Source organism: Sarcophilus harrisii, chromosome 1 (genome assembly GCF_902635505.1).
Source record: "Sarcophilus harrisii chromosome 1, mSarHar1.11, whole genome shotgun sequence".
In the NCBI taxonomy this organism is placed as follows: domain Eukaryota; kingdom Metazoa; phylum Chordata; class Mammalia; order Dasyuromorphia; family Dasyuridae; genus Sarcophilus; species Sarcophilus harrisii.
This window is the reverse complement of record NC_045426.1, coordinates 225,469,181-225,492,201: the sequence shown is the minus strand read 5'-3', so window position 1 is coordinate 225,492,201 and position 23,021 is coordinate 225,469,181. Positions and strand designations below refer to the sequence as shown.

The 23,021-nt window shown below is 33.7% G+C and overlaps 1 protein-coding gene across 2 annotated transcripts in view; it reads left to right on the top strand.

Annotated features, from left to right (window-relative positions):
• The window catches only part of LRRC2 (leucine rich repeat containing 2), a 182,406-nt gene that overhangs the window by 88,961 nt on the left and 70,424 nt on the right, over positions 1-23,021 (top strand). For both annotated transcript variants that reach the window (XM_031937676.1, XM_031937683.1), the window contains one exon: positions 5,904-6,060. In XM_031937676.1, coding sequence (XP_031793536.1) covers positions 5,904-6,060 — 157 coding nt within the window. The remainder of the gene's footprint in view (positions 1-5,903; positions 6,061-23,021) is intronic.

Here is a 23,021-nt window from a genome sequence, read left to right as displayed (position 1 = left end):
CTCTGAGCTTCAGATTTCTCATCAGTGATATGGACTTAAAAATGCCTTTACTACCTTCTTCATAGGGCTCTTGTGAGAGTCAGATGTAATATAAAATAAAATCATCTTCATTTACATTTTATAACTATATGCATACATACATAGAAACATTCTACTATGCCTGGGAATTTTTCAAAATACTTGCTAGTATCTCAGTGTCTTGAACTAATGGGTGACAGAGATAAGCCTTTTCCATTTGTAGGTAAGCTGTTGATTTTTATATCTTGTCAATCATGGATCAAGGATATTGCAATAAACATGATAAAGCAAAAATGTAGTAAATATCATAAAGACAAGAAAAAAATAAAAGCAGGGAAGGGGACAAAAAAAATGGACAGCTTTGAACAGCAAAGGATTTTTTTTTTGGTGCAGAAAACTGTGAAACTCATAAAAAAATTCTATGGGAAGTTGGAGAGATTTCTCATTACCAGCCTTGAGGCAATCCAAGCATTTTATTTTTTTAAGCTGTCATAAACTGACAAAGATATGAGATGGATTACATTGTAATGTACACCTAGTGGGAAAATGAAGCAAAGAATGAAATGGTCCATATCAGAAGGGGAAAAAAGCCCTGCAGAGTTATACAAGAGCTAAATGTCTGCAGGAGTTAGTAAAGCTTTAGATCTGATATTGTGGAATTAGTGTCAACTTTACTGTGGTTTTTCTTCTAAGGATTGTATTATCTTTCAGCATCATTCTATCATTTGCATCCACTAATTCATTCATTCCACAAGTATTAAATAATTAAATTGGGGTACTTAGGTGGCAGAGTGATTAGAGCTCTGGGCTTGGAGTCAGGAAGTTGTTGACTTGTTTCAGTTGTATGAGATTGATTTAATCTGGGGTTTTCTTGGCAAAGATACTGAAGTGATTTTCTATTTTCTTCTTTACCTCATTTTACAGATGAGGAAACTGAGGCAAATAGAGTTAAGTGACTTGATAAGAATAACACAGTTAGTAAGTGTCTGAGGTTGGATTTGAGCTGAGGATGATGAGTCTTCCTGACTCCAGACCTGGCACTCTCTCTACTGTGCCACTTATCTTCCCTAGACCCGGATTCAAATGTGGCTTTAAATACTCACTAGTTGTATGACCCTGTACAAGTCAGTTAACCTTTGCCTCAGTTTTCTTATGTATAAAATGGGGATAGTAACACTCTAGCTTGAAGAGTTTTTATGAGGATAAAATGAAACAATAATTGTGAAGTGCTTAGCACAAGTGCCTGACACATAATAAGCACTATGTAATTATTATTATTATTATTATTAAATATATACCATATGCCAAACATTATGCTATATACCAGGAATACTAAGATAAAAAGGAATCAATTGATGCTCCAAGAAGCTTGTATTTTCTTCAGGAAGGTAGTGCACAAAAAAAGTAAATATAAATATTATATTTCTCCAAAACTTGCATATTAGGTTGGGGCTCTAGGTGTACTGACTATCCCAAGTTCAAGGTACTTAGTTGGTTTGTACTCTTAAAATAACTCTCAAATCTTTACCAATAAAGTTTATTTAGAGACCATAACTAGCTCAAAGAAAAGGCATTTAGTGAAATAAATATTTTTATTTATTTCAGGACAGGAGTAAAAACAGGAACAGGAATAAAAAAACATTCCTCCATAAATTTGTGATACAATGTCCCTAAATGCTCACAGCATCTCTGGCAAGAATACATGTATTGAAAGGCGTATGTGGCAACGAGGACCCATACTTCTAGAACTGTGAGGCTCTAACTCTTCCTTATCTTTTGTGGGTCCTCCTAGAGCACTGAATTTTTTTTTTTTTTTGTGGCAAATAGCTCAATTGTGTTCCTTGGGCTCTTTTTTTAGAGTTTAGTTTATCTGCATAGTTGAACTCTCTGGGTATCTTCTATGATGAGTGCTTCATTTCCTCCTGGGCAAGATGTCCTATGCAAGATATCTTTGGTGATGAAGAGGGAGGACATTCTTCAGGGGTACAATTATTCCACAGTAGGTTTTATCTTCAACTACAAAAGAGGGTTATCTTTCACATTATAATACAGCTCCTGTCTTGGCTTATACCCCAAAGAGTATTTATCTGTAGACCTGGCTGCCTTTTTAAATGTCACCAGGGGTTTGGCTTGCCTTCAATCATTTCTGACAAACTACCTTATAATTCCATCAAATTGAGAAAAGTTTTTCCATATCACTCAAAATAGTAACAAAAAATACTTCTTTATCCTTCCTTTATAAGCACTGATGGAAACTTTCCAGTTTCTCATCCTTTACAAATTACAGATAATCTCATTCAGGATATGAGTTATTCAAGATTTCACAAACTGCCTAAGAGGGAAAGAGTTCATTCAAAATCTGAAGGTGTTATATCCTTTGATAAGGTGCAAAGTCAACTACTTTAACACTTTATGTCTGATGTTATCTGTGATTTCATCAAGTGACCTGGCAACCCAATTGATTAGAGGAACCCTGATCAATACTTTTCTCTTTCCACAAAATAGTTATAAATTTGGAGAAGGATCAGAATGAACTTCCAGTAGGAGATGGTAGTAGATTTTGCTATGAGAGTTACATAGTTAAAATGAAAGACACAACAATACTTTGTTGCATAACAATAGTCAAATGAACACCCAATAAAATTAATGTTGAAGTTTATAGATTAAAATTATTGATCTAAATTTTTCTTGTGTACAAAATATTTCTTGGAGTCTGTATTAACTCTTTTAACCCATTAGAGTCGATCCATGAGATAGTAAAAACCTTCATAATTGATTCAATAAGGAGAGACAAGGAAAGACTTATTATACTTTAGAAACAATAGTTTTAGAAGCTTGTTTCAGAATCCCAGGTAGAAATTGATGAAGGCTTGAACTAGAATTGTGGTCATAGGAGAAGAGAAAGGATGTCAGATACAAAACACATTATGGAGGTAGAAAATAAAATATTTGGCAACTGCTTAGACATATGGGATGAGTGACAAAATAATATCAGAGCTGCAAACTGGGGTGACTAGAAATTTGTTAGTGTCTTCAAGGAATGTGTTTGAAAAGGTAAAAAACAGGAATGTATGTGGGGCAACTCAAATCAGCCAAACGGAGGCCATTGTTAAATTTGCTAGGTGAACATTTGTACTTCAGAAGTTGAAAAATGCTACAAATCAGTGATTAGCATGTTTTGTTTAATATTTAGACTAATGAGAGTTATGATTAAATATAATCAATACAGATTACAGTTGCTATGTATTTACTAGTATAGATAGCTATATCAATTTTGATATCCTGAATTTGAGATGTCAATGGGACTTTCAATGTAAAATGTGTAAAAACAAAGTTGGAAATGTATGATTAAAGCTCAAGAAAGGGAGATTTGGGCCTGAAATATAGATCTTGGCATTTGCATAGAGGTAATAACTAAGTTTATGGGAGCTGATTTACTTACCATAAAAGTTGCACCCCCCTTCTCCCGCCCCGTGTGTGTGTGTGTGTGTGTGTGTGTGTGTGTGTGTGTAGGGGAGGAAAGGAGGAGAGGAGGAGAAGAGAGAAAGGAAAGGGAAACAAAGAGAAAAAGATGGAAAGGTGATAGAGACAGACAGAAACATACAGAGACAAAATGAAAGAAGGCAAGGGAAGTATTAAATAGTATACCAATAGTTAGAACATATGTAGGGGAAGATGAACCAGATGAGGAGAATGAGGACAAAATACATAGAAGAAGAAACAAGAGCAATCAATACAACAAAACATCTGAGAGGAGAGAAGAAAGTCTAGGGGAAAAGTATGAGAAAGTTTGCAGAGAATTTGAGGTAGATTGAGGATTGAGAAAAATGCATTATATCTGTCATTTAAGATGTCAATTGTAACTTTGGAGAAAGTGGTTTTGGTTTAGTTGTAAGGTCAGAAGCCAGATTATGACAGAGGAGGAAGAAAAAAATAATGTCAAGAACCAAAGAGAAAGAATAAGTTTAAGAGAAGTCAGCAATAGGAAATATGAAAAGATAGAAGGTCACAGTTAGATGGAAGAATATTAGAGTTTTAAAAACACTGAATGAGATAAGAGGAATAAGAGAAATCAGTATATACAATTTTTTTCAAGGGATTTGCCTGATAAGGTGGAGAAAGATATAGGATTTATTTATTCACATAGGATCTTATAAGCCAAAATTTCAGGACAGATGTCTTTTTAGACAATAGAGAGGAATTAGTAGATAGGAAGAGACTGAAGGTTAATGAGAAGGAATGAATCGGGAGAAAAATTTGCTGAAGGAAATGTTAGGGAGTGCAATCAATGGTAGATTTAGATTCATATTATCACTTCACTGGGGATTGGAGAAAAGGAGAGAAATGATATAAAGAGATTTTACCATATAGAGATGAGGGTAAGATATAGAATAGAATCTGTTTTTTCGATCAAAATAGGCCCTTTGTTAAAGAAGAAAGGGAAAAGAATGGTATGACAAAACTGAGGAGGGAAAAAAGGTTTGAAAGACTCTAAGACAGGTGGGAAAATCAATTAGTTTTTGCCCAATGAAGTGCATCACTTTGTAGGTGATGAACAAGACAAAGATGTGACCCTTCCAGTCTGTAACTGAAGTTGAGTAGAAGAGACATCAACATGAGGTTCCTCAGGAAAAGGACAGGAGTTAAAGAAAACTATAAGTGAGATACTAAATTCCTTATGAAAGCAAGAAAACTGCCCTGGGAGCCAATAAAAATTGCTACTAGGATCTCTATTGGGTGGTAAGTTTAAATGGAATAAAATATAGAAGATTTGGAGTGATGGCAGTAAAGATATATTTTGGAAATGGCACCTGGGAATACATATAATAACTTCTCCTGCAGGATGAATATACTGGGGAGCAGGATATAAAAGGCAGTTAATGGTAGAGAAGTAGATAGAGCTACAGTTACATCTGGTTAGAGGCAAATCTCTATGAGTGTGAGTAAATGGAAGAAATTTTATAAGAAAAGGATAAAATAAAGATAAATAATGGAACAGAATCCCAGAAGGCTCAGTAGAAGAGGCAAAAGGAAGATATAGATTAGGTGAAGTTGAGCTGAATCAGGATAAAAGAATGGGAAGTAGGAATTGGAAAAGGATCTGGCTTAATATTTAGGCAGCTGGTGATTCACCAATGTAGGGAGTAGGAGAAAAAGAGATGCTATGTGTCATTTTGGTTGATTCCCTGGAGTGAACATTAGTGGACCTCCTTGGTTTCTATGGTCTCCACAATAAAATGATTTGTTCTAGATTCTTCAGTTAATTAGCCATCTTCTAGAATTAGAACACAGATTACTTGGACTTTTTAGTGTTCTTTCTTTTATTTGTACCTTATAAAACCAACCTCTTTCTGCTGTTTGGAGAGATTTTTATATTGGCCAATAGGAATATTTATCAAGTGTCTAGCAGTGAGAAAAATGCAGCAAAATTATTAAAACTTCATTAGTAGCTTATGAATATGATTAAGGGAAAGCCATAAAAATCATTGAAAATGTTAATTGTTATAATGTAAGTTAAGGATTTTACACTATCTCTCCATCTTTTCTTCATCCTCATCCCCCCTTCCCACTCCCCTCAATTTTTTTTCTTACTTTTTGCTGTTTCACCAGTTTCATCTGATTTTTAAAAAATTATTGTCTCTTCAATGCGTTTTTAAAAGTGGACAAATCTTTGAAACTAAAGTAAATGACCTCTATGATCCTCTTGTGCTTTATTTGTCAAGTGGCTACATAGATAGAAGATTAATACCTAACTCTTTTGGTAACATACACTTTTGTTTGACTATTGTATATATTGTAATGTGTGTGCATAAATATATGTGTATTATCAATGAGCACCAAATTCCTCACATGGTGTTGATTCATATAATTTCATTTCATTTTAGGAACTCCCAGATTCCCTTCAGGAACAAACTCATCTAAAAGAATGGCACATAGAAAATACCCTGATTCAAACTATTCCTACTTATATTCAGTTCTTTCAGGCGATGAGAATTCTGGATTTGCCAAAAAACCAAATCACACATCTTCCTGCTGAAATTGGTATGTGATTAAACTACTCTTCTCTTTAGGGGTGAGCAAACAATTATTCTGTTATATCTTATTTTGATGGAGGCCACTTTTATATACTTAGATATACCATCCACTTATATCATGTTCTTCTCCTTAGGTTATAAGAAATGGATATATACTGGTTCAGAGATTTGAAGGCCACACCAATCCTTTACTTAAGCATAATCTCTGTCTATTATAAACAGATTTCTAGACTTGGAATTAAGTAGGCCTGGAAACAAGTCCCATGTCCAACATTTATACCTATGAGAAAATGGGCAGGTTGTTTAACCTCTTTAAATCTGTCACACCATTTGTAGAATGGGATTAATAATACTGGTGACCTGTAACTCACTGGGTAGTTGTGGAACTTGAATAACATAATTCACAGTCAATAGTCAAAAAGCATTTAGTAAGCACTTAATATGTGCTAGGCCCTGTGCTAAGCACTAGAGATGCAAATGTAAAAAAGAAAATTCTGTTCTCTAGGACCTTACAATCTAATGGAGGAAGACAATACACAAAAGGAAACTGAAAAAAATACAGAGGACTCAAGGAAAAGGTTTTTATCATAGGGCATGGTAGAGATTTCAAAGTCCTCAGTGAATGTTGCTAGAGAATTCAAGGGTCCAAAATGAATGGAGTAGCATGGGAAATGAAGTGTCTGAATCATAAATCATGTTGAACATTTTAAGTGATATAAAATGCCAGTTATTATCAAATTTTGCCTATAACTTTTCAGACTACAAAGTTTTTCTTCATAATAATTTGATGAGGTAGATTATATAACCATAAATGTTTTTTTTTAAGTTTTCTTTATGGAGTATGGGAAGAAATAAAAAGCCTTAGCATAGTATTTTTTAAATTAAAATATTTTATTTGTTTTAATTAACCAGAATTTTCTTTCTTACATTCCCATCCCATGGCTCTCCCTAATTGACAAAAGAAAACCAAAACCCATTATAAACATATAAAGGCCATCAAAATTGTTTTTCCCACAAATAGTCTCATTTTTCTTTCTGAGTCATTAATTTTCTACCATGAGGTGAGCAACATGTTTTATCATTAGACATTTAGAATTATGGTTGGCCGTTAAGCTGATAAGAGATGAGCATAACAGTATTACATCACATTTCTATATAATAATTTTTTATTACTTATTCCTCAATTAGTAGCTATCCCTTAGATTTTCATTCTTTCTAGGTTTCTTAAGTTTATAAGGCCTGAGGCTATAAAGCTCTATGGGTGGAAGATAGAAAAAAGAAAAGAAATATACCAACCTATGTATAGACTATGTTTGCTTTTGAAGTATAGAAATTCTAACTATCTGAAAGTTTACATGTGGTGTTGAGTTATATGTCCATGGTCAAAAACCAGATAAATTCAATTAATTATGTTTAATATTTATTTTAAGTCCCTACTACATACAAGGCAGTGTGTTAGGTTCATAATATGTAAAGGGGGAAAAAAGGTCCTTGCTCTCAAGAAATATATTCTACATAATATCAACATACATTTCCTGACATTTTTATATCGACAATGACAGAAAATAGGGAGTTAGAAAGTAGCCCAAACTAAGAATTATGGTTCTTAAAATATTTCTAAAGATTAATTTAATTGTCAATACTTAAAATAATATTTTTCCCTGTAATGGCCAGTGAATTCATATCTTGTGGAGAAATCTCATATGCATTACTAATTCTCCCTGTTAGTGAAAAAGGAAGACATAAAGAAACTAAAGCTAAATATAAGGATGCCTCCTTGGAAAGACAGAAAAAGTAGAGTTTCATAAAAATATGTTTGTTCATTTCATCTTGAATTGCTTGCAATGATCCTGTGTGAAGAGGCTACCATGAAGATTGTTGGAGGTATATAATAGTGGATAGAATGCTGGTTTTGGAGTCAGGAAGACTTGAATTTAAATCCTTTCCCAGACATTTACAAGTTGTGTGACTGTGGACAAGTTGCTTCACTGCCCTTTCAATCTCTGTGAAATAAGAATAGTAGTACCAAATTGACATGCTATTTATGAGGATCAAATGAGATGATATATGTGAAGCATTATACAAACTGTACAGGTCTATATACATGCTAGATGTATTAAAATAACTTGCAGATGATGAATAAATTAGAGATCTTAAGAGTTTGCAAACTAAGAAAATGCATTCATTTATATCTGATGACTTCATTGATAAGGTAAGCATAAGGAAGATGATGAAAATATTATGTGAAATCAAGATATGAAAGATGTCAAAACCTACTCAGAAGTTTCACACCTATAAATCAGGGCTTCTTTCTTGTAGGAGAGAATTGATATGTGCTATATGTAGCAAGACTTGAGCAACGTTTACTATAGTAAAATGAGCCATTATTGAACATAGAGAAAATCACTGGTTATTGAAATAAATAAATCAGAAAATCTTAATGTGGAGTTTATGGCTCCATTCTCTAATCAGAGATGCAGCATACTGATGAAGTGGAATACCAGAGTGGATAAAATATTATAGCATGATGAAATTATCCCAAACAACAAAATTATTCTTCATTAACAAACAGATTTAGCTGCTCTACATTCAAGACACTGGCAATAGTTAGCTTAATCATATATGGCATAAACTATGCAAGGCATACATACATTTCAAGGACAAACAGTATTAATGTCTTGCTATATACGTGTCAACTTCCCTGGTTTTTCCCGCCATGTCATAAGTTAGTCTTATTACTAATTGTTTGGTTCTAGCTCTTTGAGACTAGAACAGTATGTTTAGTTCTGAGTTTTTTTAAAAAAAATTATTGAAGATTTTTATTTTCAAAACATATGCATGCATAATTTTTCAACATTGACCCTTGCAAAACCTTGTGTTTCAAATTTTCCCCTCCTTTCCCCCATTCCCTCCTCTAGATGGCAAGTAATCCAATATATGTTACATATGTTAAAATATGTTAAAACCAACATAAATATATATATTTATACAATTATCTTCCTGTACAAGAAAAATCAGCTCAAGAAGGGAAAAAAATAAGAAAGAAAACAAAATGCAAGCAAACAACACCAAAAAGAGTGAAAATACTATGTTGCGATCCACACTCAGTGCCCACAATCTGGGCTGTGTATGGCTCTCTTCATTGCAAGATCATTCGTAGTTCCTGAGCTTTTTGCATTCACACCAGAATGGTTGATAAATAGATCATTTTCATCAGAACTACAACCCTCAATTTCTAAACCTGAACTTATTGGGGTGCCAAATTGGCTTTCAGCATTTCCAAGTGTTATAGGTTGTCACTGTATCCTGAAGGTCTTTAGATCTAAGATGTTGGAGATATGCTGCTTTGACATTCAGCTTTCCAGCCTAATCCCAAATAAGATCCCATTCAGTTCTAGAAAAGAGTTTTGTATTTCTTCACAAGGTTTCTTAACTTGATATTGGTTAATAAATGGTTCCAATCAATGATCTTTCTAGGTCCTCATCATTTTCTAGGACCATTTGACAAACTGGCAAATTGAATGGTCTCTTAACAACTTGACATAAAGTAAATTTCAATAGATCTACTAATTTTTGTGTTGTCTTAATATCAACAGTTCCCAGCAAAACTCTGCTCAGTTCTTGCCTATGTCCCAAACACCTTTAACCCTCAGTATTTTTTCCTCATTCAGCATCTTCTTAGAAGAGCATTTCCAGCCAACCAGTCCCCACTAATCACACTATAATTGACATAACAGTTTAGACAGGAAGTTAAAAAGGTGGAAGCTAACAAATTTTAGGCAAATGTAGTAGGGTAGCTTTTCAGGAACAGAATACCTATACAACTCTTTAATTTGTGAAATTATTAACTTTTCATTTGTAAATTATTATTAAAAATTGTAAATTATTCCCTCCCCATCCTATATGTCCATTTAATTCTCCATTGCAAAGTCTTTTTAAAATCACTTAAGAGATAAATGTGTTTTTAGACACAGGGTGGGGTCAGACAAAACATTTTTCTTCCTGAAGAGGACATAAGTGAGCCACATTTCTAATGGACAAAACAAATGGTTTCTGGGTTACAGGGGTCCTAATGTATCCAGAAGTAAGCCATAATTTCTTTCCAGTCTTTTGACTCTTGATGTGAATTAGGTTGTTGTCCAGCTGAGATACTCAATTTGAGGGACTTGTAATTAACTAACAGAAAGGGCAGTGCAGATATAGCAAATCAACCAATGAATGAGAGAATACTAATAGTTTAGAACAGAAATTCTTGACCTGGGATTCAAAGACTCTAAGACAGGGTATAATAATAAATTAAAATAGTAAAATAGTAAAAAACTCTATGAAAATCAGAATATATTTTAAAGTTTCATTTGCATTATCAATGCTTTCTCCATCACTGTCTCACTTCTAGATAATCGATAAGATAATAAATCAAGTTTTGAGTTGAAATGTTTGCTAATTTCCAAGATGTAAATATTCAGGATGAAAAAATTTAACAATTGACTTTCTGTAGCCAGTTTGACCTGCCTCTAACAGGATCTTTGTTTAAGGGATCTCTGAAGAGATGTCAGTGGGTCTGTAAATTTATTAATATATTGTTGTTCAGCTGTGTCCAACTCTTCTTGACTTTTGTTTGGGATTTTCTGGTCAAAGATACTGGAGTAGTTTGGCATTTTCTACTCTAGCTTATTTTACAGATAAGGAAAGTAAGCAAAGAGGATTAAGTGACTTGGCCAGGGTTACAAAGCTACTAAGTATCTGAGGCCTGATTTGAGCCCAATATGATGAACCTTCCTGACTTCAGGCCTGATAGTGGATACCCTGTGCCATCTAGCTGTCATATGTGTGTGTGTGTGTGTGTACATATACATGATATACTGCACACAATACATATGTGTGCATATATCTACACACATACATGCACACAGGTATATAATACAACACACATATGTTTTATATGCATAAATCATAGACAGATAGATAACTGTCTTATAACCATATGAATTTATTTTTATCAATTTAAAAACATTATTCTGAAAAGAACTTCACCAGACTGCCAGAAAATCTATGATACAAAAAAAGGTCAAGAAACTCTGGTTTAGGTTTATATTGGGGAAGAGAACATTTGACAGATGGGTAAGTCTGAATGTACTGATAGGAATTTATTTCTCTGATTTCTCTTCAATTTTTTTCATGGTCATTTTGGAAAGGAAATGAAAAGAACTAATTTTGGAAATTAAATCTTCAAATGTAATTTTACTTTTACATAGAAATCATTCTTCCATTGAGCTCATGTATCCAGTAGTTTCCTCTCTCCCACCCTGATAACACAGAACAAAGCAAACAAATAGGCAGCCACAGCAGTGGGATACACTATTTTCCCTGCAATCCTTCAGGCGCCTGTATTACAAGTAAGACATTCTTTAATGAGGTAACCCCTCTTGTTGTCCAAGTCAATGTTCAATTTGAGGTTTGGAAAACAAACTCTATTTCCTAAAGGAAATCAACCTGAGGGGAATGTTTACCAGATCATCTTATCTATGTGTCTGTATACCCTCTTATATATATACAGTATATTCCTCTTTAATAGCTTTGGATCAAGCAAAGATGACCACTGGGGCTAAATGCTCCCGGTTTCACAAAGCTACATTAATTTTCAAATAGAAGTAGAGATAATAAGGTCCCATTGTGCTTGCTACTCAATGTGAGCCTGTGTTTGTAAAAAGGCCTGAAGCCTGGAATGTATTACAACTGGCAGTCTGTGCTGGAGTGCTTCTAGACTGGTGGGGAAGTGGGTATGCACTGTCCAAATTGAGAGATGGGCACACAGAGCTGAATGTGGGGAACCTGACTTTATTGTATTTGGTCCTGAGCCAAGTACAGCCAAGCAGCACTATTAGTACTTTCCATTTTTAAGTTTTGAAACCAAACACTTCCCCTTGTTTCCTTCCAAAAGATATTTAGATTTGAGTTATTCTCATTCTCTTGCCATCTGACTATCTTCCCACTTTCCTTGGAGGAGAAAGCATTTCTATAATAATATATTTGTTAGAATTTAATAAAAAATAATTAATGAAATAGATTTTCTTATCATTGAAAAAATGCTCCAGTTCTGTAATTCACTACTTTTGGGATTTACTTAAATTCCTTGAGCCTCAGGTCCTTCCCTATCAAATAAAGGTGATCTCCAAGGCTTCTGCTAGGTTTAGATCCTAAAGTTCTATATGTGGTTTGTATTATTCATACAAAAACAATTTTGACAGGCAGGCAGTATCATTGATGGACCTGATTCATAATAAATTTAATTTGTCTAACCTCTTCCCCCTGTAAGATATTAACAGAGGTTAATGAAATAAAAAATCTGATCAAAATGTTCATTGACATCTTCAGGATAATTATTTGTACTTTTGTCAATTGTCTTAACTTTCTTTGCTTTAATTATTATTTATTGATTATATAGACTTAATAACATAATAATGAAGATTAAAATTTAAAATGTGTGGGTATACTTTTTAGTTAAAAAAAACTTTAGGAGTAGGTAAGGAAATGAGGTTGTGATAAAGGAACAATTCACATTAGTTCCAGTCCTCCCAGATGCATTTATTTATTTAGATTTTTTTGGACTAATAGAAAGAGGAGATTCTTGATTTCAGTTGCTACCTAACCTTAATCACTGAGGGCATATGGCCTCCTGTTGAAGATCTTATCTTAAAAAGGCCCAGGTCTCCCATTTCATCTTGGGCCATTTTCAGTCATCTTGATGTGCAAATTGACACTGGTCCCAGATGGCTCTGGAGGGGAAAGTGAGACAGGTGATCTTGCACAGCCCTCCCTCACTTAAATCCACTTCACTTGCATATCATGGTGTCACCTCCCTGATATCATGGTCCTCTTCCAGTATGAAGGACCAACAACACCTTTTTGATATTCTCTTTATCGAAAAACATAAACTTCCCTGAGCCATGGTTATATTTGATGAGGTAGACATAGGGATATTCTGACAGAATCAACATTGCACCATGTCAACCATGCGCTTCTGGTAGAACTTTTACTTGAGATCATGGATTTAAGCCAAGGAAAAAGTATCCATTCATCATTTGATTAAGGTTGCTTTTTGATAGGCTTTTCAATTCAACCTTGCTTTCTTTGTCTGTAGCTACAATCTGACTCCCAAATATCCAGTGATATTTTAAGACTCAAATGAAATAAAGAATATAAATTACTTTGAAAATATAAAATTTTTATTAATGCCGGTTATTTATTGTTGTTGTTGTTGATATTGTTGTTAACCTACACTTACTGGGCCTATAGTCAATTGATGATTTCATATCTTTAGTTCCTACTACACTCTTGCTAAACTCAAACAAGGTTTATAAAGTGAAATAGGAGTGTACTGTTAAATAGACTGGTTTCTCCAAAAGAAAGAAAAAAACCGTATGTCCACATATGAAAATTTTTAATTTTCATTAATTCATTATTAAGTTTAGATAATTAATTAAATAATAAATCAAGCCCTGATTTATAGAAATTTCTGATTTTTGAGTTATAAATATTCACACTGAAGATTTAATTCTTACAATTGGGGCTGGTCCCAACTACCTTTGAATATAACACAATTAAAAATGTGCTTCAGAGAATTTAATTAGGTGGTAGAGTATTTCATTTAGGTGATAGGAGAAAATTTTGTTTAGTATTATAGTTCACTTTAGAATCTGAATTATCAAGGATAATTCTCTGGTCTTGTAAAATCAGTTGAAGAATTTGCTATCCAAGGCAAAGTCACATATTAACAAGCTACTTGAATATGCAGAGTTTTTTACAGTTTTTGTTAGCATGAATCAGAAAAATGTTATAATCCTAAAGTAATCAGCCTTTGTCATCATGGAGAATAGGTTTGTATCTGAAAATGGAGACAAGCATTATGGGATATTTTAACCATTGTACTTTAATGGGAGATCTCTCAAATTACAGCACACCTTGAATTTATTTATTTATTTATGTCAGTATATAAAAATATATGTCATTTAGATTATAGATTAATAGGTTACCTTACTAACTACCATTTGTCTTAGAATACGAGTCTTAAGTGAACAAGAGTGAAATTGCAAGCACCCAAAAGGAGCAATTTCTTTTTCTTTTTTTCTTTTTTTTCTTTTTTTGTTTTTTTCTGAGGCAATTGGGGTTAAGTGACTTGCCTAGAGTCACACAGCTAGGAAATGTTTTAAGAGTCTGAGGCCAGACTGACTTCAGGACTCGTATTCTATAAAAAGAGTAATTAAAAAAAAGGAGCTCTCCATGAATGATGGCATCTTGAGTCATGAAATAAAAAGAAAAATCTTTCTGGACACAGAAGCTTTGTCAAGTCCTCAAGACTACAACAGATAGGGCAGCAATCAAGAGCTCTAGATCTTTTGCTAACCAAGAAAGTAGTAGTTGCCAAGACTTTTTTGGAAAGTGCTTCTTGTATAGGATCCCAGTCTCTCTTTTTCAGAAATTTTCTTATTGATATCTTCTGTTTTATATTATAATTTTTCTCCAGAATTCCTTCCCTACTTCTCCCAGAAAGTCATCACATGTAATAAATATTGTTTTTAAAAGATAAAAAAGGGAAAAAAATCAGGACACACTCAATATAATGAAGAAGCTATAGTTGAAGTTACCATGAAGAGGAGGGAACTTAATGTTCTGAGGAGAAAGTAGCCTTTGGACCTCCAGGGAATGACATAATAGTACCAAAGGAATTGTCAATGGAGAAAAGATCATTTAGCAAGAGTCAAAGGAAGGTTGAAGTGTCAAAGAAGTTGGGGCTTTATTTCATGGGCAGTTCTCTTGTACATCTATTCTTTTCCTTTCCTTCTTTCTCTTTAGATCAGTCCCCTACTCTCTGCCTCTCGGTGAGGCATGTGTTTTTCTTCTCTATCTCATATTTTTGTTTGTGTTGTTTTATTTTCCCCCAATGAAACCTTGCTTCCATTTCCTTATGGAACACGTGATTATTCTTAACTGGAGTACTGAGAGGTATTCCTTGGGTCTAATAGCTATTGTATAATAAATGGAGTCCAATTATCAGAGTTCCAATTGACCTACCTCTACTGTTCAACCGATTTAAATGCAAAAATGAAAAACAAATAAAATGTGAATAAAATTAATAATCAAAGACCCATATATGTTGATGCAGCAATTCTCTGTTATTCTTTTTAGGTTTATGTGACATCTCTTATGTCACTTTATATTATTTTAAGTTATGAAATGATTAGTGGTTGGAGTCATAGGATGTAGAATTGAAAAAGACTTTAAAGATCATCAAGTTATCTCCAACCTTTTTTGCAGATGAGGAAACTGAGGCCCAAAGTAGTGAAGTGACTTTTTTGAATCATACATGTATTATCAAAGTCAGTATGAAACCTCAGTTTGCATCCAGGACCATCTCCAGTCATCCTGATCTATATCTGGCCACTGGACCCAGAAGTCATTGGAAAAGAAAGTGAGGCAGGTGACCTTGCCCAGTCCTCCCTCACTTAAACCCAATTCACCTGCATGTCCCTGAGGTCATGGTCCTCTTTGAGAAAAAAGACAAACAACAGTAACAACAACAACAATGAAAACCTAAGTTTTCTGACTTTACATCTAGGACTCTTGATAGTATACATATATATATATATATATATATATATATATATATAAAGATATATATATATATATATATATACTTATATCATATAAATATATATAAGTATATGTGTTATATATACTTACATAAGTATGTATAATATGCTTATATATACTTATAATATACTTCCCACCCAGAGCATAGAATTCATTCTGCCAACTCAATAAACATTTCCATGTTCCTTTTTTCATTTGTGGAGATGCATTTAAAATGAACAAAATTTAAGTATAAATTAAAAAAAAAACTTTTCTAAGATGAAGAAAGTGAAAAACACAGTTACATATTTTTCTTGTAAAGTGTAAAATAGACAATTAGGTCATATAGGGATAGAATACTAGACCTCTAACTAGCAAGTTCCAAGTTCAAATCCTGCCTCAAAAACTTCCTGAACAAGTCACTTCATTTCAGTTTCTTCTTTTGTAAAATGGGAATAATAATAGCACCTATTTTCTAGGGATATTGTGAGAATAAAATGAGATACTATTTGTAAAGTGTTTCACAAATTTTGGTGTTCTAGAAATGCTAGTTCTTATTTTTTATGTGATATATGATATTAGGTAATGTATATTATATATGCATGTAATATATATTATATGATATGTGATATATTACATAATATAACATGTAACAAAATAACAATTATTATTATTACATGATGAATGTTAAAAAGTATCTGAGGCAGTGACATAGAAAACTGGGAATTTTTGGTTTTCTTAAGAAAATGTCAGCAATAGGAGATCTATAATTTGTGGTTAGGATCAACCTATCAATCAATAAATATTTATTAAATGCCTTAAAAAGAAAAGAGATGTATTGTTTCATCAAGGAAATGACTTGGACTCAAATTGAGGCATTATTTAAGTTAAATTTTTGTGGCATACAAAGCTAATTTTATCAGTGAACAAGTGGAGGCTCCTCACACAGAGAAAGAGACTCACATTTCTATAACACGATGATTTAAACATCACTTATATTCAACAATTCTGTGAAACAGTTAACACCTTTATTTCATAGATGAAGAAATGGAGGCAAAAAGAAGTTTTGAGTTTTGCTCAGTGATGTCCATTAGTAATTACTATTATGTGAGTATAGACATATCTCTTGAACTCCTTTTATATTCGATAATAAAATGAAGGTGATCCATTGGATGACCTCTGAAGTCCCAAAGCCTAGGAGAATTATTCTTTGAACTCAGATTTTCTGACTTCAATGATCATCCTATTACACATTATCCTACTAGATTTAGATCTGAATGGGACTAGATTATTTATTTATTTATATTTTAATAGTATTTAATTATTTTCAAAAATTGCAAAGATAGCTTTCAACATTCCCTTTTGCAAAACCTTGTGTTGCAAATTTTTTCCTCTTCTCTTCCTCCTCCCCAAGAGAGCAAGCAATATGATAGAGGCTAAGCATGTACAATTCTTCTAAACATATTTCCATATTCATCATGTTGCACAAAAAAAATCAGATAAAATGGGAAAAATATGAGAAAGAAAAAAGCAAACAACCAAAAACAATAAAAATGTGAAAATGCTGATGTTTTGATTCACATTATCTTTCTAGTTCTCTCTCTGGATGTGGATGGCACTTTCCATAACAAATCTATTGGAATTGCCTTGAATCTACTCATTGCTGAAAGGAGTTGATCATAGAATACTTAAATTCTGTCTGTCTCATTTTCCTCATCTGCAAAATGAAGATAATAAGAAAACCTATTTATTGTGAGAATAAAATGAGATGATATTTGTAAAGTGCTTTGCAAATTTTAAAGTGCTATATAAATGCTACCTACTATTATTATTACTACTAATAACCTAATCCAACTAATTTTATTTGTAAAGGTAAGACAACTAAGATCCAAATAGAAAAATGACTTCCTTAAGGTCACTTATTTATATAGCAGAACTGAAACTGTCATTAAAATTTTCTGACTGTTGATTCAATTTCCTTTCACAATGTCATGCTCCCTTTGTCTCCTTGGGATTAGCTTGATCTATCACCTACTTCAAATGATTATTTTTAAGTATCAATTTGTTTTAAACAATTCTTATTAGTTTACAATAACATTTAAGATTTACCTTTTATATTAACTTCATGAAGTAGGTTAAAAATAATATTCTTACTTTGGAAGAAATGGAACAGAGGGAAAATTTATTCAGGAAAATTTGGTCATAGTCACATGACAAGCGAGTTATAAAAATACTTCACATTTTTACAATAGTCTTTTAATTTTTAATGCACTTTTACATCTATTATTTTATTTTGTCTTTTTGAAGTAACTAGGGTGAATATTATTATCTTCATTTTCTGAATAAAGAAATTGAACTATTAAGAGAGTAATCCACTTAGCCAAAATCATAGTTGAGCCAAGACCAGAATTCAAGTCCCATAATTCTCTGTCTAATGATATTTTTGCCAGGTCAAACTACCAAGTCTTAGAATAGCAAGCCTTTCCTTCTGTGCATGGCTTGGTCATTGCTTAGTCAACCAAGTCATTCTATATCTCTTCTAAACACATATAAATCAAAGTACTTGAAAGGCAATAGTTTCAGGATAATAATCCCAAGGAGTTTATTGGTCACAAAAGACCTATTCAGAATGGTCTTTGAGTACTTATCTAAAAGAAGAATTCTATCTACTTGGTATTTCTTTACTGGTTCCTAACACACCTTCCTTACCACTGCACTGGTCCTGTTTTGTTTATGCTGCTACTGAATACTCCTGGCAGATCTTAACCCTCTCAGCTTTGGAACTTCCTCCCAGAGCCTATGCTATTTTGTTTGGAGAGTATGTTACATAGGTCCCTTTATCTGGTCATCCTAAGCCATGCTTTGTCCTGTTCTGTCCAGGTAATGTTTTGCCATCCATTTAGCTGCCAAGCAAGCACTTCACATTCTCATATCCTTCCCATTTAATGGGAAACACCCTTTGAAATTGGATGTTTAGAGAATGTGGAATTGAAGAGAGAAATTTAAGTTTAGTGTGGACAGCAGTACGATATAAAGGGACTGAGATTCACAGAAGAAATAGGAAATAAAATGAGCAATTATACATGTTTTATTTTTTTCTTTTTTTGAGGAATTTGCTTGTAAAGAGTAAGAAATATGGGTTTACAAGTTACAGCATAGTAGGATCAGGTGAGGATTTTTTAAAAAAATGTGATGTATATCTGAACATGTTTGTATATAACAAGTCACATCAAATCAACAAACATTTGTAAAGCATATTATGCACCAGTCACTGTGCTAAGAAGTGCACAAATAAAAAAGCAAAGCAAAAAAAAGTTCTTACTCTAGGAAAGAAACAAGTATTTGTTAAGCATTTAATCTGTGCCAGTCACTGTACTAATTAGGAAGATTACATGCAGACAAATATGAGTAAATAAGATATATATGTGTGTGTGTGTGTGTGTGTGTGTGTGTGTGTGTATGACAAATTGAGGATAGTTTCAGAGGTAAGGCATAGCATTAAGGGGGATTTGAAAATGTTTGTACACAGTGGACTTCTGGCTGAGATCTAAAGGAAGCCAGGGAGGACAAGGATAGACATGAGAAGGGAGAGAATTCCAGGCAAGAGGGGAAAATGAAAATTCGAGATGGAGTGTCTTGTTTAAGAAACAGCAAAGTGGCTAGTGTCACTGAGTTAAAGAGTACATGAAAAGGAGTAAGTGTAAGAAAGCCACAAAAGTAGGAAAGAGCCAAGTTATATGAAGGCCTTTAAAAGCCAGATGGAAGATTCTATATTTAATTCTAGATATAATATTTAATCATTGGAGTTTTTTGAATGGACTGGAAATGGGGAGAGATGGCCAGACATATACTTTAGAAAGATCAGGAATGGAACATGTTGATAAACCAGAAAATATAAATTAGGGAAGAAAAGACATTGAAAAGACATGCTATCAGAATAGAGAGGAGGTGATGGGATCAAAGACCTAAGTTGAACTTTTGACATTGAGATATTTAATGTTGAGAATATTTTGAGATATTGATTCAACTCATTGGTGCAATGAATATAATATTAAACTTGGAGTGAGGAAGATCTTTAGTTAATCTTGCCTCAAACAGTTAGCAGCTATGGGACTTCCAGCAGATCATGTAACCTCTATTTGCTTCATATTTCCCATCTGTAAAATGGGGTTAATAATAGCACTTAATTCACTGAGATATGAGGATCAACTGAGATAACACATTCAGTCAAACACTTTGCAAACTTCTCTATTTGCATTTGCAGGGTTTGAGCCTGCTGTTACATCAAATAGAATAATAGAATAAAGTGATTAGAAAGGGGATTTCCAGAATTCAGAATTCTGAAGTTCTTCATGGAATTGATGAGGTCATGATGTTTGAGGAAATATAAATGTGTGTATTGAGGCTTCCAAATATTAGAGCAGAGATTTGGTTGGGGAGATAGATTGTGTATCAGATATCGAGCCACTTGAAAAAGGAAGAGGAATGCTCTGGGGACTCGAAGATCTTATTAAGAAACATTTGGAAAAGATGACATTATTGTGGAGAACAACTCAAAGGAGAAGAGGTACAAAGTCACAATTAAAGAAGAATATTAATCCTATAAGGATTGTTAGAAAGAAAAAAATAGTTCCTATGTAGTGATATTTAATTGCGACAATTGTGAAAGAACAATAATGATTAAAAATATTACTGAGAAGAGTGCATAAAATGGCCCATGTGTAAACAATTCAAAAGGGAATTTGTTTTGTAGGATTCCTTTCTATTTCTATCACTGAGTGGGTAGGAGTTAAACAAATACTTTATTTTCAGCCCACTCTATTGTAACATGTATTTATACTAAGGTATAAATGTGACATAAGCTCCTGATTAGAGTAAATGCCTCCATAGATTGTGCCACATTACTCTTGTAATAGATGCAGTTATCTTGATGTTTTGGAAAACCTGAAAATAGAATGAAATATTCACACAATCTGAGCTAAACCTTTACTTTTCTTGTTGAAGCTAAATGAAACTTTTCATGGAACACAGATTTACCCAGTGCAGGCCTAGAAAACTCAGTTAATCTGATCCTACCAATCACATTCATAATCTGGCATTGCCAATTTATAATGCCCTCTGTTGCAAGGCAAGCATTTCCCCCTAATTTTACATAAAACTGTTTCTACTAAATGCCTAACAGATGACAGAAGGGAATCAGTGTGGTTAAACTGGGTATAGCAGTGGCCTGGGATTTAACAGGGAGAAAGATGGATTTGATTTACAGTATTCTCACTAATGTTCCACAGGTCATTAATAATCTTTTAATAGTGGGAACTAAAAAGAATTCTTCTTAGAAGTTGCCTAATTTCTCTATGTCTCTCTCTCTCTCTCTCTCTCTCTCTCTCTCTCTCTCCCCCTCCCTTTCCCTCTCCCTCTTTCTCTCCCTCTCCCTCTCCTTCTTTCTCTCCCTCTCCCTCTCCCTCCCTACTTCCTTCCTTCTCTCTCTCTCTCTGTCTCTCTCTCTCTCTCTCACTCTTTCTGTCTTTCTCTCTCTGTCTCTGTCTCTCTCTCTCTCCCTCTCTCTCTCTCCCTCTCTCTCCCTCTCTCTCTCCCTCTTTCTCTCTGTTTGTTTGGCTGGCTGGCTCTCTCTGTCTCTTTCTTTCTCATACACGTTTAGAATAATAATTCATATTTTCCATATTGTTATGGATATAAGCCATCCTTGCCCACAAATATGATTACTATTATTTTTTAAAAAGTGCTAAAGAACAAATTTATGTATATGTGTATATATGTATGCCTATATACAAAACAACAAACAAGATGGCACAGTACAATACAATGCAAGACAAATAAACATTTATTAAGTACTTATTATGTACCAGGAATAATGCTAGAGATTATAAATAAGAAAAAAAGAGTTCTTGTCCCCAAGTTGCTTATAATGTATGGGAGAAGACAACACCAAAAGAAGCTAAAAGTGGGGAGGGGCAACGACCACCACAGAGATTAAGGCTAGGTGGGCAAGTTGTTCTGTGGAGTCCAAACCACTCAGAGATGCTGCTGGAAAGTAGTGAGTTGCCTGGGAAATTCAGACCCTTTTTACCAAGGAAAGCTTTTTGGGGGGCAGCTTGGTGGTGTAATGGTTAGAGCTCCAGCCCTGAAGTCAGGAGGACCTGAGTTCAAATTTGACCTCAGACACTTAACACTCCTAGCTATGTGACTCTAGGCAAGTCACTTAAAACCAATTGCTTCAGCATAAATAAATAAAAGAAAAGAAAAAATAAAGAAAGAAATCTGAATTACCTGCTTCCTTTCATGTAGTTATCTTAAGTGAAATTTCCAATATGGACAATGAATTGGAAGGAGGAGTGGTGGTGAATAAGTTATTTTGAATAAGAAATTGACAATTGGGGCAACTAGGTGGTGCAGTGGATAGAGTACCAACCTTGAAGTCAGGAGGACCTGAGTTCAAATCTGGTCTTAGACACCTAATACTTTCTGGCTATGTTACCCTGGGCAAGTCACTTAGTCCCAATTGCCTCAGCAAAAAAAAAAAAAAAAAAAAGGAAAGCTTTGGTAGGAGTTTAGTTCTCCTTCCTCCAGACCTGAAATAGAAGGGAAAGAAATCTGAAGGAATGGAGAAGATGTTGAATATCCCAAACTGAGTTAATAGATATGATGATGAGATTTCAGGTCATTTTGATATGCTTTAATTTTGTGAAAGCAATAGTCACAGGTGTATACTTCTAATGACACTATGTTAACTCAGAACATCTGACACTGACAGATGAAACTTTTGTTGTGTTTTTTTGTTCTTTTATAGTGTTTTTATTTCTGTGGTTTTTAAGAATGAGTATTATTCCAAAGGCAGTCATAGTGATACAATGAATAGAATGCCAGGCTTGGAGTCAGGAAGACTCATCTTCCTTAGCTCCTTACTTTTATTTTGTTTTGATTTTTTAAAGTTAATAATGGTTGTGATAACCTATGTGAGGTCTTTGGTATTTTCAGAGTTAATAGAAGTTGCATAAACTCTATAATTCTTTATTCCTTTATTTTTAGAGTTGATATTCCTCATGCCTCTCTAATAATAGGCACTGTATTTTACTCTGCTTGCTTCTTTCCCTTAAATTTTCCCTGCCTCCTACATTCCCTATTATTGTGGTTGTCAATAACATCCTCCCAGTTCCTCAGCCTTACAAGCTAGAAGTCATCCTGAATTCCTCACTATCCTTACCTACCATATCCAAGCAGTTGTCAAGGACTATAGCGTTGACTTCTGCATCATCATTCATGCATTCTCCCTTCTCTTTTTGGATATTACTATTATTTTGACACTGCAAATCCTCATCA